Source organism: Hypanus sabinus, chromosome 2, assembly GCF_030144855.1.
Source record: "Hypanus sabinus isolate sHypSab1 chromosome 2, sHypSab1.hap1, whole genome shotgun sequence".
NCBI lineage: Eukaryota > Metazoa > Chordata > Chondrichthyes > Myliobatiformes > Dasyatidae > Hypanus > Hypanus sabinus.
The window spans coordinates 188,344,213-188,363,811 of NC_082707.1; the positions used below are offsets into that span (position 1 = coordinate 188,344,213).

The 19,599-nt window shown below is 39.7% G+C and overlaps 1 protein-coding gene across 1 annotated transcript in view; it reads right to left on the bottom strand.

Annotated features, from left to right (window-relative positions):
- Nucleotides 1-19,599, bottom strand: part of LOC132404104 (neurexin-3-like) — a 2,171,528-nt gene that overhangs the window by 1,350,854 nt on the left and 801,075 nt on the right. The window contains exon 10 of the mRNA XM_059988144.1: nucleotides 12,579-12,605. Coding sequence (XP_059844127.1) covers nucleotides 12,579-12,605 — 27 coding nt within the window. The remainder of the gene's footprint in view (nucleotides 1-12,578; nucleotides 12,606-19,599) is intronic.

A 19,599-nucleotide genomic window follows, 5' to 3' on the forward strand; every position in this document is an offset into this window, starting at 1 on the left:
CTTCAAGAAATAAATTACCATAAATACTTACGAGTACCCTAGGATTATTATTCTCCAAACAATTTTGTTTGTTTAAGCAGCAGCATTTTCCCACTCATGAATTAAGAATGACTATTGGGTGATTATGGCAGATGTATCTGATATCTGAAAGACAGAAGACCTGATGGAAAAAGATCAAAAACAAATGTCTCCCTAAAAATTCTTCCTGAGAATTTTTTGACTAATTAGTTCTTCATTGTTGGTGACTTCTGTAAACACTAAGCATCTCTGCCTTTTCAGAAGTATGAAGAAAATCATGGCAGTATTCTGAAAAACAAGGGTCATTCTTGAAGTGATAACTTATGCTTATCTATTAATGAAAGGAAATATATAATCCAGTCACTAGTACATTCCTGAGGAGACATTGGCTGCTAGTTTCCCCACATTAGAACTTCAGCCTGTCAGTTGTGAAGCACTTTATTTTTCTTCTATCTGGATTGATCTTGGATCTGAAGATAGCAGAAACACAATGGGTTGGAATAGGTGAGTAACCCATCTAAGTTTACTTTCCACCAACCTTTTCTTGTACCAGGGAATTGGATTTAAAAAATATTGATATCCCTGAAACAATCAAACTTGGAACCCATTTCCAATTTCTCCAACAGAGAAGGAATTACTATGTACTGAGTCAAAGTCATAGACATCTACAGCCAGAAACAGGCTCATTGACCCATCTAGTCTGTGCCAATAATTGTTTCAATTACTTAGCCTGTTAACTAGTTTATTTTCTCGTGGATATTTCCCTTATCTATAAAAGTGAAGTGCTATCTTTATTCCTTTACCTTCGTATACATACACCTTTTGGCACCATTTCTCAGCTCCTTATTCAGTTTGCTTGCTATGTGTTTGTTCTCCAAAATAAACTGAAATCTTGGAATTCAGAGTGCTCTTCATTCCTGACTCCTGGAAGAACCACTAACGAGCAGAAACGAAACAGAGATTCAACAACCATAGCTTACAAGCATCTTCCAAACTTGTGTTCTTTCCACATAAAACAGAAATGAAGCCATGATTGAACTCAGTCTTTTAAAAAAAACCTTAAGTCAATGGAAATGATCTTATTTACAGCATGCATCATATGAATTGAAACACATAACCCAGTAGAGCAAAGTCCAATTTATCCACAACTAATATGTGTCATTTTTGAAAAATGAAACATTTTGCATATTGGCTATGTTAGAAAGATCTTCACTCGTAGCAGACAGTGATGAAGGCCATCAAAGCCTAGTCCTATTAACCTGCATCTGCACCATAGCTCTCCATACCCCTCATTCATGTACCTATTCAAATTTATCTAGGACTTGTAAGTACCCACTACCCTTTCTGCTGGCTGCTTGCCCCACACTCGTACCACCTACATGAAGGAGTTCCCCTCCAGACTCCTCAAGTATTTCATCTTTTATCCTAAACCTATGACCTGTAGTACTAGTCTCAACCAACTCAGTAGAATATCTCTGCTTGCACTTACCTTATCCGTACCTCTCTTAAACTTTGTATACCTCTATCTAATCTCCCCTCATTCTCCCACACTCCAGAAAATAAAATCCTAACCTATTCAACTTTTTCTTGTGTCTCAAGTCGTCAAATCCCAGCAACATCAACGTAAATTTTGTATGTACTATTCCCAACTTATTGATACCTTCCTGTAGGCAGGCGACTGGAACTGATGAGATCCTCTAGATCTGGCCACTTCAATATCTTATACAACTTTAACATAGCATCGCAACTCCTGTACTCAGTGCCCTGATTAGTGAAAGACAATGTACCAAAGGCACTTTATGGCCCAAATCTAACTGTGATTTCACTTTCAAGAAATTGTGGATCTGTATTCCCAGGTTCCTTTGTTTTTCTGCATACCGCAGTTGCCGACCATTCAGCACTTGTAAATCCTACCCTGGCCTCCTCAAGTGCAACATCTTACACTTGGTTGCATTCAGCTCCATCTGGCACTTTTCACTCCAGTTTTCCAGCTGGTCCAGATGCTACTGCGAGCTTTGATGGCCTTCATCACTGTCTGCTACGAGTGAAGATCTTTCTAACATAGCCAATACGTAAAATGTTTCATTTTGCAAAAACGACACATATTAGTTGTGGATAAATTGGACTTTGCTCTACTGGATTATGTGTTTCAAGTTATATGATGCATGCTGTAAATTTGGTCTAAGATCATTTCCATTGATTTAAGGTTTTTTTTTAAATGACTGAGTTCAATCATGGCTTCATTTCTGTTTTATGTGGAAAGAACACAAGTTTGGAAGATGCTTGTAAGCTATGGTTGTTGAATCTCTGTTTCGTTTCTGCTCGTTAGTGGTTCTTCCAGGAGTCAGGAATGAAGAGCACTCTGAATTCCAAGATTTCAGTTTATTTTGGAGAACAAACACATAGCAAGCAAACTGAATAAGGAGCTGAGAAATGGTGCCAAAAGGTGTATGTATATGAAGGTAAAGGAATAAAGATAGCACTTCACTTTTATAGATAAGGGAAATATCCACGAGAAAATAAACTAGTTAACAGGCTAAATAATTGAAACAATTGCATCATGTGGGTAATATGTTCATACTTAGCCAGTGATAAATCGTTAGTTTAACTGCTATACCACTTTCTGCCAGTAAGTGGGGATGAACCACTGCATACTGTGAAAAATACATGAGTTTGTTGAAAAGTACAGATCTTATAAAAAGTACTATTAAAAAAAAGCAGTGGTTTCCAACAATGGCAGGACTCTTAGAAACACTGACATACGTAGGGAACTTAGGGTAGAAGTCCATAGTTCCCCAAAATTGGTAATGCAAGTGGACAGGGTGATAAAAGGCAGCCTGTGGTATGCTTGCCCTCATCAGTTAGGACACTGAGTATAAAAAGTCAGTTAGTTGCTTGCATTGTTAGGCCACATTTGAAGCATAGCATGCAATTCTGGTTGCTGCATTTCAGTAAAGTTATGAAACCTGTGGTGAGGGCGCAGAAGCTATTCATTAGGATGTTGAAACAACACACACAAAATGCTGGTGGAACACAGCAGGCCAGGCAGCATCTATAGGGAGAAGCACTGTCGAAGTCCTAGTCCTGACAAAGGGTCTCGGCCCGAAACGTCGACAGTGCTTCTTCCCATAGATGCTACCTGGCCTGCTGTGTTCCACCAGCATTTTGTGGGTGTTGTTTGAATTTCTAGCATCTGCAGATTTCCTCGTGTTTGCTCATTAGGATTTTGACTGGATTATAGAGTTTTAGCTACTGTGTAAAGAGAGGTTGGACAAATTTAGATTGTTTCCTCTGTGGTGCTGGAGCTCAGGAGGTGAATTGATAGAAACCGGATCAAATTGTGAAAGATACAGTTAAGGTAGATAGTCAGAGCCTTTTTCCCTAAGAATAGAAGTGTCAAATGCTAGAGAGGAAGGAAGATTAACACGGTTTTATCTTTATATAAACACAGAGTGAAAAGAATCAAAATTCAAAATCAGAATCAGGTTTATTATCATTGAAAAATATGATAAAATTTGTTTTGTAGCAGAAATACACAAAAAGCATATAAATTACTGTAAAAATAGATCTAAAAAATAGTGCACAAAGAGAGCAAAATAGTGAGGTAGTGTTCATAGACCCTAAACAAATCTGATGGTGAAGGGGAAGAAGCTGTTCCTAAAACATTGAGTTTGCATCCTCATGCTCCTAAGCCTTCTCTCTGAAAGGTGCCTGGAACAGGCTGCCAGGGGAAGTGATGGAAGCAAATGGTATATTGAGGAATTTAAGGTGGGAGGGGGCATTATATGGGAGGCAGGGTTTGAGGGTTGGCACAACATTGTGGGCCAAAGGGCCTGTAATGTGCTGTACTATTCTATGTTCTATGTTCAAATATGAAATTTAAATCCTGTGAGTAACTTGGAATTTACAATTAGAGCTATTAGGCTTGGGAATGATGACCACAAGACAATATCAAACTGTTTTTAAAAAAAACTCAACTGGTTAATAATGTTATTCACCTTAAGTGTTGACTCTAAAATGTTTCCTTCATTTGTTCTGAATTCATAGTTTCAGACGGTTGTTCACTTTGCACCATCAAGGGTCGGTCAGGGACAGGGATTAATTACTGTCCCTACCAGAAGTGCCCAGACCCTGACAAATGAAATACATAACAATTGCCTAAAAGATTCTTTTCTATGTTGAATGCTTCTGACAATTTGCAAGGAGCAGAGAGAACAGAATGATACATTTTTGAGACCGCAGCAGGAAGAAAGTACATTTTGATACAGCTCTGAAAGAGAAATTGTTTGATGGAATAAGTTGTACACCTTAAATGATTCAGAGTAAGAGAACTTCACAAGAAGTTCTTCCAGTGCTGACCTTAGGTGGCATTAAGACCACAAGATATAGGTGCAGAATTAGGCCATTTGGCCCATCGAGTCCGCTCTGCCATTTCATCATGGCTGATCCATTTTTTCTCCTCAGCCCCAATCTCCTGACTTCTCCCCTAAACCCTTCATATCCTGACCAATCAAGAATCCAATCTCTGTCTTAAATATACACAAAGACTTGGTCTCCACAGCTGCCTGTGGCAACGAACTCCACAGATTCACCACTCTCTGAGTAAAGGTTCCTCCTCATCTCTATTCTAAAAGCGCATTCCTCTGTTCTGAGAGTTCCAGAGCATCAGGACTGAGATGCACCAGCTTACTTCAGTCTAACTACCGATCTTCCCAGTCACAGTTGTATTATTTTAAACTACAGCAAATTGTAATTGGCTAATGAAACATGTGAACATTAAAGGAAAAAAAGGAGATGAGAGAGGAAGAAATCTATCTGACATATATGGAATAAGGCACTGTTTTACCACAACAGTTTAAGAGGGCAGCTCACTGCCAATGTAAAGGTTTAGTAGAATAACCAAGAAATAACAACCATACGAAAGTGTCTTATCTATTTTAAAAGAAAACAGATATCTACACAGCTTAGGAGGAAACTTGTTTTAAATGACCTCATGCTCTGCTAACTTCATCCATATCCAGTTGCATTTCTTTGAGCTCTAGTCATCCTAAAGATACTTTGTTCTCTCTGGCACCAAGTCAAATCAATGGCTCATACTGTTAACAAAGCCAAAATCTAAATAAGTTATCCTTAATCTTGAAGGCCTGGGGAAGAAGGTAACAATTCATCTTGTATGTCTGATGACTACAAACTTCATGCCAAAGCTTCATAAAAGATTTAAACACCATCTAAACAACTGTCTCTCTGAAGTCCAGCAACTTGATAAATTCAAGAATTACAATTCTTGGTGATGTTCACAATTTTTTGTACAAAATTTCAAAAGAAATATTGAAGATCTTTTACTTTATGTGAACTATTATTGGCTATAAATGGTTGTATTGCCCAAGGGAGCAGATATCTAGGAGGTTTTAAGGGCCTCTTGCTTCAATAAAATAAAACAGCCATCAGAAGCATTCAAACATTTACTTCCCTCCAAGGAACTGATTGTATAAATTTCCACTTGTTCTGTGAACTAGCTACCAGATTCAAGATGCTGGAGTTTCAAGATCAAAGGTGGACTACTTCAAAATCAATCACTTTTAAAGTAGATCACAGCCACCTATTTGTTCTAATTGCCAAGGATATGGGTTCCTCAAGTACTTGAATAGCTGGTGATCAATAGATGTCAAAGAAATGGCCGCAGAATTTCAGAGGTGTCACTGAATGTAAATCTATTTGCATCGTAGGAATCAGTGACTGAAGTCCTTCTGGGTATGCTAGGGATTTCCTTTTATGCCTTGCAGCTATGGGCAGAGGAACTTCTCTTTGGTCAAAAAGAAAACTGACAGAACTTACAACATTATAGCACCGTACAGACCCTTTGGCCCTCAATGCTGTACCAACCTTTAAATCTACTGCATCAGCCTAACCCTTCCCTCCCACGCAGCTTTCCACTATTATTTCATCCATGTGCATATCTAAGAGATAGGTTGGTCATAATCTCCTTTGAATCATTTCCACTGGCATCAACAGAGTGAACATGAAAAAGCAAACATATTAGCATTTGTATTCATGACCAGAAGAACTCTCCCACGTTCCCCCAACTTTTCCCTTATCCTAACCAAACCCAGCCATGATGAAATGGCAGAGCAGACATGATGGGCCAAATGGCCTAATTCTGCTACTATATCTTACAGTCAAACTAAAATAATAACACTCAGCAAATATACAGTGCTTGCAAAAAGCATTCTCTCCCCTTGTAAGTATACATGGTTTATTGTTCTACAACATTGGATCACAATGGATTTAATTTGGCTTTTTTGACACTAATCAACAGAAAAAGACTCTTTCCTGTCAAAGTGTAAACAAATTGGTCTGAATTTATTACAATTATTAAACACAAAATAATGAATTGCATAATTACTCACCACTTCAATTCAGTATTTAGTAGATGCACCTTTGGCAGCAATTACACCCTTCAGTCTGTGTGGATAGATCTCTCTCAGATTTGCACATCTAGACACTGCAATTTTTCCCCATTCTTCTTTGCAAATCTCTTCAAGTTCTGCCAGATTGCATGAGGATCATGAATGAACAGCCCTTTTCAAGTCCAGCTAAGAATTCTCAATTGGATTGAGGTCTGATCTTTGACTTGGCCACTCCAGGACATTAACTTAGTTGTTTTTAAGCCAATCTTGTGTAGCTTTGGCTTTATGTTTGGGATCATTGTCTTACTGGCAAACAAATCTCCCAAGTCACAGTTCTCTTGCAGACTGCATCCAGTTTTCCTCCAGGATTTCCCTGTATTTTGCTGCATTAATTTTACCCTCTACATTCACAAACCTTCCAGGGTCTGCTGCAATGAAGCATTCCCACAGCATGATGCAGCCACCACCATGCTTCATGGTAGGGATGGTGAGTTTTTGATGATGGGTAGTGTTTGTCTTATGCCAAACACAGCATTTAGTTTGATGCCCAAAAGCTCAATTATGGTTTCATCAGACCAGCTGACTTTAGAGTCTGCCACATGCCTCTGGAAAACTCGAGCTGAGATTTCACGTGGGATTTTTTTGCCAACAGTGGCTTTCTCTTTGCCCCTCTCCCAGAGAGCTGCAATGGGTGAAGCACCCGGGCAACAGTTGTTGTATATGCACAGTCTCTCCCATCTTGTAACTCCACCTGAGTTGTCATAGGTCTCTTGGTGGCCTCCCTCACTAGTCACACAGTCACTCAGTTCTTGAGGGCGGCCTGCTCTAGGCAAATTTATAGCTGAGCCATATTCTTTCCATTTCTTGATGATTGACTTAGCTGTACTCCAAGGGATATTCAGTGACTTGGAAGTTTTGTTATATCATCTCCTGACTTGTGCTTTTCAATAACCTTCACAGGGAGTGGCTTGGAGTGTTCGTTTGTCTCCACGGTGTAGTTTATGCCTGGATACTGACTCACCAGCAGTTGGACCTTCCAAAGACAGGTGTATTTTTACTCCAATCAATTGAAACACCTTGACTGCACACAGGTGATCTCCATTTAACTAATTATGTGACTTCTAAAACCAAATGGCTGCACCAGTGATGATCTGGTGTGTCATATTATGCAATGGATTATTTTGGGTTTTATATTTGTAATTAATTTAGATCACTTTGTAGAGATCTGTTTTCACTTTGACACAAGAGAGTCTTTTTCTGTTGATCAGTGTCAAAAAGTCAAACTAAATCCACTGTGATTCAATGTTGTAAAACAATAAAACATGAAAACTTCCAAGGAGAGTGAATACTTTTTATAGGCACTGCAAATAAAGAATGAAGGATGCAGCTGACTGTAATTCTCATTTTTACAGTCATTCATCAAGTAAAGCTGATTTCCTTATTGATTCCCACTATTCTGTATGAACAATATATCTCACAATCCCCTTAATATATGGCCATAGAGTTGTAGGACAAGGGAACAGATTTTTGGTCAACCCATCCACGGCAACCATGCTGTAGGCTTGAACTAGCTGTATTTACCTGTGTTAGGCCCATATCCATTTAAACTTTTCCTATTCACGTGTCTGTGTCAATGCATTTTAAAGTTGTAAGTTTTCCATCTCTACCACTTCCTCTGTTATCTCTTTCCATATACTCATCACCTGAAAATTGCCCTCCGAGGTTACTTATTTTTATCTTTCCCCTCTCACCTTAAACCTATGCCCTTTTGCTTTAGAAACTCCCCCCCCCCAATGTCTTTGGGGAAAAGACTGTGACCATTCACCTTATCAGTGCTCCGCATGGAACACAGAACAGCAAAGCACAGACCCTTCGGCCCACGATGTTGTGCTAATTTTTAACCTATTCCAAGTTCAATCTAACCCTTCCCTCCCACATTGTGCTCCATTTTATTCATCCATATACCTATCTAAGAGACTCTTAAATGTTCCTAATGTACCTGCCTCTACCACTGCCCTGGGCAGGGCTTTCCACATGTTTACCACTCTGTGTAAAAAAAACTTTAGACATTTCCCCTGTACTTTCCTCCAATCACCTTAAAATTATGCCCTCTTGCATAAGCCACTTCACCTTGGGAACCAATCAGTGTCTATCCACACTACCTATATGATGTTATACACACTGATCGAGACTATATACCTCATGATTTTAAATATCCCTATGGGTCACCTCTCTGATGTTTCAGGGGGTATAAAGAAGTCCCAGTCCATCTTGCCTTTCCTCATGATTCAGGATTGAAGGACGTCCATTTAGAACAGAGATGCGGAGTAATTACTTTAGTCAGAGGATGATAAATCTGTGGAATTTGTTGCCACGAGCGGCTGTGGAGGCCAAGTCTTTGAGTGCATTCAAGGTGGAATTAGATAGGTTCTGGATTAGCCAGGGCATCAAGAGTATGGGGAGAAGACAGGGGAGTGGGGATGTCTGGAAGAATTGGATCAGCCCATGAATGAATGGCAGAGCAGACTCGATGGGCTGAATGACCTACTTCTGCTCCTATATCTTGTGGTCTTATGGACTCAATCTCTTAAGTCGCATTAACATCTTCGTCATTTTTTCTGTAAACTTTTCTCTGGACAAATTGAACTGCACTCAATACTCCAAGTGTGATCTCACTGATAAGTTAGTTGAAGTATGACCCACACTAACCCACAAGATTCAAGCATATTTATTATCAAAGAATGTATACAACCTTGAAATTTGCTTGCTCACAGGTAGCCACATAACAAGAAACTCGAAAGAAACCATTTAAAGAGAAAATGATTAACGATAAAAGAGGAAGAAAAACATACAAAATCATGCAAATAATTGATGTGAATAACAGCATTCCGAACCAAAACGGAGTCCTCAGGTCCGAACCCTGGAGCAGCTATCTAAAATCCATGAGGTTATGCCCTGAATACTCTCGGTGACTGAGCCTCTACAACATTGTCAGGCGGAAAACTTCAGAATCAGAATCTGGTTGATTACCACTGTCATAAGATTTGCCACTGCATTGCAAGAAATAAAAACTCCTATAAAAGATAGACGAGTAAATAAATAGAGCAAAAAGTGCTGCCCATGAATGAAGAGAACTCCTACTTCTCCACTGAATTGCTGACCTATTATTTTGAGATTGTTACTCCTGGTTCTAAGCACTGCAGCCAGGAAATGTTATTCCCACATTAGCTGCACAAGTCTTTTGATTGTTTTAATTAAATTGGCCCACATATTCCTACACTGAAAATAGCGGATTAGATTGATTAATTTATTATCAAAAGACAACCTCAGCATTCCAGAAATCAACTATCGCTGAACTCTGCCCGTCACCCTCCTTTCTATGTGGACAGCAGACATGGGATTTTACCAGCACATCCCATGATTGGAGCAAGATGTCTCTTCTATTGTACTCAAATCCTCTGTCTATACCATTTGCCTTCTTATGTCATTCACATGTTCATGTTGTAAACTGTGCACAAGGAAACCTGTGCACAAATTAGTGTAAAAAAAAGCCTCTGCTTTCATTTTCACTCCTACCAAAACAGATGATCTCACATCATCTAATTTTCTAGGTTATATTCAAGCTGTCATGCCCTTGCACTTTCACTGAACCTATCTATATGGTGCCTCCTGGTCTCTTGCTCAAGCCCCATTGAGACACACCAGCACACTTTGAATCATCAGCAAACTTTGCAGCCATTAAATTTGATCCTCATATCCAAATTATTTATATAGATTGTGAATGGTAGGGGCTTAGCAAAACCCCACCCCACTTTCCAGTGTCCCTGAACATGAAAACAACTCTTTCATACCCACTCTATTTCTCATCTTTTTACCAATCCTCTATCTATATCATTGCATTACCCATGAACTATAGGAGCAGAATTAGGTCCTTTGGCCCATCGACTGTGTTTCACCAATCAATCAAGGCTGATTTATTACCCCTCTCAACTCCATTGTCCTGCCTTTTCCCAATAAACTTTGATGCCCTTAATAAAGAACATATCAAGCTCCGCTTTAAATATATGCAATGACTTGGGACTTGGCCTCCACAGCCATCTATGGCAATGAATTCCACTGATTCACCACCCTCTGGCTAAGGAATTTCCTTGTCATCTCTTTTCTAAAGGGACATCCTTGTATTCTGTGACTGTCCCCTCTTTTCCTAGACTTCCCATTATTGGAAACATCCTCTTCACATCCACTCTATCTGGGCTTTTCAATATCCAATAGGTTTCAATGAAATCGCCTCTTCATACTTCTAAAATCCATTGAGTAGAGGGCTATATCCCTTATACAATGTGCTCTAATTACATTTAATAATCATGTGACATTTTATTGAAGGTATTTTGATAGTCCAGATTTTTGCAACTATCAGGATAGATGAAGGCAAACAAGTCCGACAAACTCAACTTAATTTCCCTGAATTTGTATCGACTCTGTCCAATCCTTGTTTTATTCCTCAATGTTTTATTCTCACTTCTCAATTCTAGCATTCTTCCTGCACTGGCCGACTGATCTACAGCTCCGGGTTTCCTTAGCATGTCAGGCTGCATCTATGGAGGGGAATAAACACTCATCATTTCAGACGGAATCCCTTCATCAGGATGGATGAAGGGTCTTGGTCTGAAACTCCGTCTGCTTATTCCCCTCCATAGATGCTGCCTGACCTCCTGAGCTCCTCCAGCATTTTGTCTGTGTTGCTCTGGATTTCCAGCATCTGCAGAATCTCTTGCGTTCCTAGTTTTCTTTCCCCCTCCCTGGATTTATAAAGAATAAATTATCACTGTAGAGATTAAACAGCTTGACAAGAATCTAGTGTTATGGTCTACTGATTCAAAGAAGTGGGACTGAAATCCACAATGGGAGCTGGGATTTTTTTAAATCTGAAATTTTATTCTTTAAAAAAGCTGGTCTCAGTGATAGTAACTAAAATTAATTGATGGCTGTAAAAACCCAACTGATTCAATGTTCCCCTTCAGCATATGTTCCATAACATGACCCTAGATCCTCCAATGTGGTAGCTTCTTCCATACCATATATTCCATATATTCATATCTAGTTTGTAAAAAAGATAGTAAGAACTACTGATATTATTTAAGAGTAGTTAGTAATTTCTTTATAGTTTGAGATGCAGTGATTTGTTTAGGAATGGAATATTTATGATCTAAATGTTCAGCACAAAAAGCCAATTTGGAGCTTTAATAATGAAAAATCCTGACTCAAATGTAAACAGAACAGCAACCTAAGAGCAGTAATTTTCTCAGGAGATCCAGCAGCAGAATACTTACCTCACAGTCCAGATAGTGAAAAGGACTTTGGACTATGCACAAGCTACTCTGTTGGAAAATACGCAGCTGCTGCCTGCCTGGATATTTATGCTTGCCATGTAAAGGTAAATTCGAACAGACTGGCTAATGTAAACACTTCACACCTCACACAATACATACGGACTGCTTACTCATCTTTATTTCTGACCAACAGTATTGTTAAGTTTCTCCTATTTGCAAAGATGTCATTGAATACAATACAGTAAGTGACCTTGGGGACACTGAGAAATTGTAAAATTTCTGACTGTTCAGTGCTTGTTTCTCACTGGGTCATCTAGACATGGGTAAGTTTATACTCCAAACCTCTTGAACCTCCAATCAAATAGCCCCTTACTTGCTTGTTGAAGGATTTCCCCCTTATTTCCTTTGTGACTATAGAAACATTTTAATCACATGACTCCCCTGACCATTGAAAACATGCAGGCAGTTACTAGAACAATCAAATACCATTAAACCATACCCTGCTGCTGACAAAACAGCAATAATTTGAGTCTTGATTAATGTCAGGTAACCCTAATTAACTCCCATATTCACAAAGAATATTTAGAATTAAATTACTATTCTACATCAAGGTGATAGATAAAAGAAAATTTTACACATTTTAATTGGTATTTGTAAAATATGATTTGACTGTAGATTATTTTAAATTAACTTTATGCACTTTCAGAAAGTCAACCTTGCCAGTTCTCCCCAGTGTTTCTAAAGATATAACAACATACATAATAAATTCTTTTAAACATGATAAAAGCATTAAGAACAAAATGAAACTTGAACAATAACTTACTGGAGTTACAGTTAATCCTGATACAGTCTAGACGGGGAAGAATAAATGAAAGATGAAATCGCATCCTTCAAGGTAACAGCTGCAGACATCCAATAACAATAAGTCCACCCTTCCGGGGACAGACACACGCAAGAAGGTGGCCATTTTACTTTACACTTCACTTCACATATGCAAGTATCTTTACAAAAATGAGACCCAAACATAGACTGGTTATTTTCATACAACAATAGTCTTACACATTTTCTTCACATTACCTTATACTCACTTTCAAAAACCACTGCAGAAGCAGAAGCCTACATTACTTTTAGAATAAATGTCAACATATCTTTACCCCCAAACTCTTCTCTCACCCTCACTCTCCCACCACCAACTCTTTTTTTTCATAAAATGGCCACTTGCAAACAACTAACCATGTGAAAGCTCAACCAAGATCCAGTGGGGGGACTGTTCCAATTGCATGTCCCAAAGATAGACTGGCCCAACTACTGCACACGCTCATGACCAACTAGTCTATCAAATACACTGAGAAGAGACGGGAACGGTATTTGGCAAGAAGATGGGTGAGCGGTGCACTTTGGCAGGAGCAGTGATCTCTGAGTATCTATCAGGTTTCTCAAGAACTTCAGTAAAAAGTACAGGATTAAATGGGAAAAAATATGAATCTGTTTAGGATAGTACAAATTTTGCTGATACTTTTCACAGGACCAATAATCAAAGACATTTTTTATTAAAAATATGCAGGTACAAAATTATAGACACCAATTATGAAGCATCATCCTTGTTTATCAAATGGCCTCAGCTCACTTTGATAATTGTAAAAAGATTTTTTTCATTTCACAGGTTTAATTTGTTGCAATTATTCATCCAATTAAAGTAGGGAGCCAATACTTCTCTCATTTTAGACATTACAGATTGACAATATTGTCTTGCTGTGCTTTGCAAAATAAAATTTGAGATCAGTCAAGCTCCGAGAAAACCAGATATGTGCAGAGAAATTCTTGAGCAACAACATGGGAGAGAGTCAACAATCTGGGTTCAGTTTCACATGGCCAGGTTTGTCATGTGTCGTCAACCGCAACAGAAAAGTGGGTGCAAACAGCCACGGACCATTCGGCACAATCACCATACAGAGGCCGCAATACCTTTTTGGGGAATAATGGGTTTCCTTCATCATTGTATTGTCCCTATCCTGAAAAACCATCATGGATAACCAACTGAATCTTAATTTCAAGTCAAAAATGGCCAGCAGTTCTGAAAATTAATGTGTTAGTTGGATGGAACACGAGATGGTATAGGCCCTTTGATGAGAAATGAATGCCTTCAGAATTTGCAGTTCCAACTTTCCATCGTTAAGGTGTCCATTTTGCTGATTTATTCTGGACTAAATCTGAGCAAGATATTAGCAATATAGAAAATATTTTTACTTACACGTAAAGAACATTTTCAAATAATGTGAACAGGGTAATAAAGCAGGACACTAATGCGTATGTATTCTGAGTGATTCGCAAATGAATGTGACATTGAGCTATGCTGGTAACTGACTCAGTAACACAATCACTATTTTCTGCCCAGTCACCTTGTGGGGAGAAAATTAAATTTTCCAGAAGTCATATTTGATTTCTCTTTGAAACACACCAAAGTGCTGGTTGTAAGACAAAATGGTGTCAGTTTGTAATGTGGTAATGATTTATAGCCAATTACCTGACTAGCCCATAGGTCTTTGGGAGGAGACCAGAGCACCTGGAGTAAACCCACATGATCATGGGGAGAACGTACAAAATCTTTACAGGCAGCGTTGGGAATTGAACCCTTGTTGCCCGTGTTGTAATGAAGGTATGCTTTCAGTGCCGACCCTATTTGTGTCTAATGTTTTGAGAACTCACAGAAATACACAGCTCTGAGGTGGGATAATGGTGAAAAAAGAACGTGCTTCAGCAGTCTCTGCTTTTAAGTTAGGCAGAGGTTACAAGGGATAAGAAGATACAGACTGGTAACATGACTGAATGGAAGCTTCGTAGGATTGAGGTTCTGAAAGGCATAAAAAAAAGAGGCTATTTATTTGTGCAAGTGAGGAGTCTTAGGCTGGGGTTGCAACCTGTGCTAAGAGAGACTGACATGAGAGAGCGAGAGACGATTGTAGAATCAGACACCTGGAGTTCTGTGTGGCATTTCATCAGATTGGTTGATTGGTATTCTTCTCTCCTTCTGTATTTTATTAAGTGATTAATGAGTTTTCCATAAAATAGCTGTTTTTTTAAAATAACTTTTAACATATACATAGCGCTTCCTCTGTTTGCAAATACCTCTTACTGCTGGATCAGGAAAGAACAAAGAACAAATATTTATTTAATATTTCTTTCTCCGTCTGATTCCAGACAGGGCATTAATTGGGAGATGCTTCATTTAATATTAATGAAATCTCAGGGGGTCATTCCTATCAGGAATCAATAATTCAGGGGTCAGTGGTGATAAGAATAAACTTTACATCTAATTATCATAAACAGCAACGCTCAGCAGAACCCAAGCAATGAAATACATATCGAGATAGGAATAATAATAACCCTCCCCCAATCTCTCTTTTCCATTCCCCGTCTGGCTACTCTCTTACCTCTTATCTTCTCACCTGCCCATCACCTTCCTCTGATGCCCCTTCTCCTTCCCTTTCTCCCATTGTCCACTCTCCTCTTCTATCTGATGCCTTCCTGTCCAGCCATTTACCTTTCCCACCTGTTAGAGTGATTTTTAGGTTTAGGTCATTTACATTTAGCAAATGGCTTTGGCTACCAGTCTTCTGTTCCTTGAAAATGTATTGTGCTTTTAATTTGGAACAATGTTTTCCTAAAAACTGTGGATCCCAGTCTGGACACTGCTGGCGTCTGTGGGATGGATGCGAATCAGAAGGTGTGAAATTTATTATGTATCTTCAAAAGAAAGCATTGTCTATACTTGGTAAATATGGAATTGTCCTTTGTTTAGCAAATAAATATCGAGCCCCTTGTTGGACCAGCAGACCTTTCCACTGAAAGCGTCTCCATATGATGCCTGCTATGCCTTATTTCGTTGAACATAGAAGCTGCTTTGTATCTACCAGTAATTCTCTCCGGTGATTTCATTCAAGCAACACCACCTATCACCTCTCAGCTCTCACTTCATCCTCTTTCCCTCTTACCCGGTCTCACCAATCACCTGCCAGCTTGTACTCCTTCCCTTCCTCGCAATTTCTTACTCTGGCTTCTTCCCTCTTCCCATCCTGGCATAATGAAGGATCTCCACCTGACACATTGGCTCTTTCTTCCTCTCCATAGATGCTGCCTGACCTGCTGAGTTTCTCCAGCACAGAGGTTCCCAACATTTTATATGCCACTAACCCTATTCACCCCAGGTTTGGACCCCTGCTTTTGTATTTTGTGTGTGTGTTACTAAGGATAGAAATAAGTCAGAATAGAAATAGTAACATGGTTAATGGTCGGTTACTTAAGAGTGTGGATGAACAAAGGGACCTTGGGGTTCAATCCATACATCACTCAAGGTCGCTGCACAGGTTGATAGGGTAGTTAAGAAGGCCTATGGGATGCTAGGCTTCATTAACAGGAGGATTGAGTTCAAGAGTAGAGAGGTCGTGTTGCAACTCTACAAATCTCTGGTGAGACCGCACTTAGAGTACTGTGTTCAATTCTGGTCACCTCATTATAGGAAGGATGTGGAAGCTATGGAGAGGGTGCAGAGGAGATTTACCAGGATGTTGCCTGGATTGGAGAACAAGTCTTCTGAGGCAGGGTTAGTAGAGCTGGGACTTTCCTCTTTGGAGCATAGAAGGATAACAGGGGACTTGATAGAAGTCTACAAGATTACGAGCGCCATAGATAGGGTGGATAGCCAGTACCTGTTCCCCAGGGCATGAATAGCAAACACTAGAGGGCATATGTACAAAGTTAAGGGAGGGAATTTCAGGGGAGACATCAGGGGCAAGTTTTTTTTACACAGAGGGTTGTGATGCCTGGAATGACTTGCCAGGGATGGTGGTGGAGGCTAAAACATATAAAACATTATATATACATATAAAATATATAAAACATTAGGAGTATTTAAGAGCCTCTTGGACAGGCACATGAAAGAAAAATAGAGGGTTACGGGGCAGTGTGGGTTTAGTACTTCTTTTTTAAGGAATATATGGGTCAGCACAACATCGAGGGCTGAAGGGCCTGTACTGTGCTGTAGTGTTCTAGTGTCTAGTGTCTAGGTCATTTGGCCTTTCGAGGCTGTACTGCCAGTCATTAAAGTTGTGACTAATCCAAACCAAATACATGGACATATAATAGATATAATATAAAACAGAAATTGTCCTTCCTCAAGGCACTTTGCAGTCCAGCAATAAGATCTCACTGTCACATGGTATTATGATTTTATTACAATTATGAAAAGGCGGCTGTGGGAAGGGAAGGAATGATTGGGGCTGTCGTAGGTTCAGCTGACATGGAGGGCAGTCCTCAGGCAGAGGGGGGGTGTGTCACTGCTGAAAGGTATTGTGACAGTACTAAAGGAGGATATACTGAAGGTTTCATGGTTCCATGTGGATAAAACTAAGGAATAAACAGAATCACATTGATGGGATTATCATATATAGTAATCTCTTTCTAGTGGCAGCACAGGAGTATTGTTAGTGTATTGCTTAATAGTGCCAGCGACTCGGGTTCAGTTCCCACCGATGTTTGTAGGGAGTTAGCACTATCTCCTCATGGACCCAGGCACTCCAATTTCTTCCCACATTCTAAAGGTATACATTATTAAACTGTGGGGGCTGGAAGCATGGCAAAACTTGCGAGCTGCCCCCTGCACACTTTGGAACTGCTTTGATCGTTGATGCATATGATGCATGTCACTGCATTGTGTGTTTCAATGTCCATGTGAGAAATAAAGCTATTCTTTATAATAGTTGGAGAATTAGAAGAACAGTTATGTAGGCAGCTTGCAAAAGATGCAAAAGCAATGTGGTTGTGTTCTTTTAAAACTTTCTCAATATTCACTAGTATGATCAATAGACTGAAGCTCATAAAATATGTTCAAAAAGGGTTTTGAAGACTACTGTGAGGGAAAAGGAAGAAGGTTCAACATGAGATGCTGGCCCAGAACCCAGACATTACAACTCATGTTCTCAATAATATTTCTTACTTATTTATGCATTGTTATTATGATTTGTATTTTTGTATTTGCTCAGCTTGCCTTTTTTTGCACTTTATTGTTTGTCAGTCTCTACATGTAGTTTTTTTCAGTGATACTGTTGTATTTCTTTTTCTACTGTGCATGCTTGCAAGAAAATGAATCTCGGGGTAGCATATAGTGACGTGTGCACTTGAAAGTTGAAATATTTCAGAGGACCCTGAGGGAGAGCTACTTCACTCAGAAAGCAGATGTGAATACAAGAAGATCTGCTGGTGGAAGTGGCAGATGCAGTTTCGATTGTATCACTTTGAGCAGGCGCGTGTTGAGAGGGGTTTGGAGGGTTTGGAGGATTCTGGTCCAGGTGCAGGTATATGAGACAAGCTGAAGATCAGGATGGCATGGACTAGATGGGCCGAATGCTTATAACTGTGCTGGAGTGGTCTATGACTCCAAAACATGGATAAGTACAAGAAGGAATAGACATTCGGCCCTTCACACTTGTTCTTCTCTTCCATAAGGATTATGGCTGATTCTGGTGGGAATGCAGTTCATTAATATAATTGTATTATGCTTATATGATAGCGTTGTACATTGGTTGTTTGTCACTCTGTGAATAGTTCCCTTATTGATTTATTGTGTTTCTTTGTATCTACTATAATAAAATTGTCATGTATAGGTACTTTGATAATAAATTTCCTTTGAGAAGCTTTGAAATTTGAAGATTAAAGCACAAGGCACAAATGTTCAAGGCTCTGGGCCTCTACTCACAGGAATTCAGAAAAATGAGGGGAGACCTCACTGAAACCTATCGAATGTTGAAAGGCCTTGATAGAGTGGATGCAAAGAGGATGTTTCCTGTGGTGGTGGAGTCTAAGACCAAAGGACACAGCCTCAGAATACAGGGGGCATACAGAGGTGCGAAAACACACAGCGGCCTCTTGGGGGCAATCAAAGGTACGTTTTTCTTTGTTAAGTGTGTGTTTATACATCATAAGACTATTCTTGACTCCAATAACTACATGTACAGCAGATCTATTGCATCAGTGAGCTGCTCATTGTTCAGAGTGGGTGACCGGGGTGTTGTAAGAACCAGTTAGTGGTTCAGAGGTGGTGAGTCGGCCTGATGGACCAAGAGAGTTGATTCAGGCACGGGGAGGGGGAGTCATGTTGGGCCGAGGAAGGTGAGTCAAGCCAGGCTGTCGGGCCACAGGAGAAGCTAGATTGGGTTCGGAACAGCTGACCTGGGTGCAGACTATGCTGCTGCCTGCTACTCGGAGGCACCGGAGTTGGTCCCTATGAGTTGGCAAGAAGACAGCTTATAATGAAACTGTGAGTGACTGTCTTGGATGTTTCTTTTGTGATTGCAAGACCCTGTTCGTCATTGCTTGCCACAGGCCTCCTTCCTTTGTTTTGTAGTGAAACAGACAGCGAGGCTGCAGTGTCACCTCAGTTGTAGTGAGGTCTAGTCCTCAAGCTGCAGGCCTCAAGTTGCAGCATGGGCACTCCTGTCAGTGGTGCCCTCCAGTGTTGGATTAGTGGAATTACAGGTTGGACTGCTGGTTACTTTCAATTTGTGAGTCCTGTTGGTCAGGGTCTAAGACAGAAAATGTGTTTTCTTACATGGATATATTCTTTTTCTTTTCCTTTCTCATTATTTTGAATGCACGTGTATGTTTTTGCACTTTGGCCATGGAGAAACGCTGTCTCATTCAGCTATATCAATATATGGTCTGAATGACAATTAAACTTGATGTGATGTGATTGATTTGATTCGATTTGAATCTCTTTAGCTAGAGAGTGGTGAATCTGTGGAGTTCTTTGCCACAGGGTATTGGGCATACTTAAGGCAGTAGTTTATAGA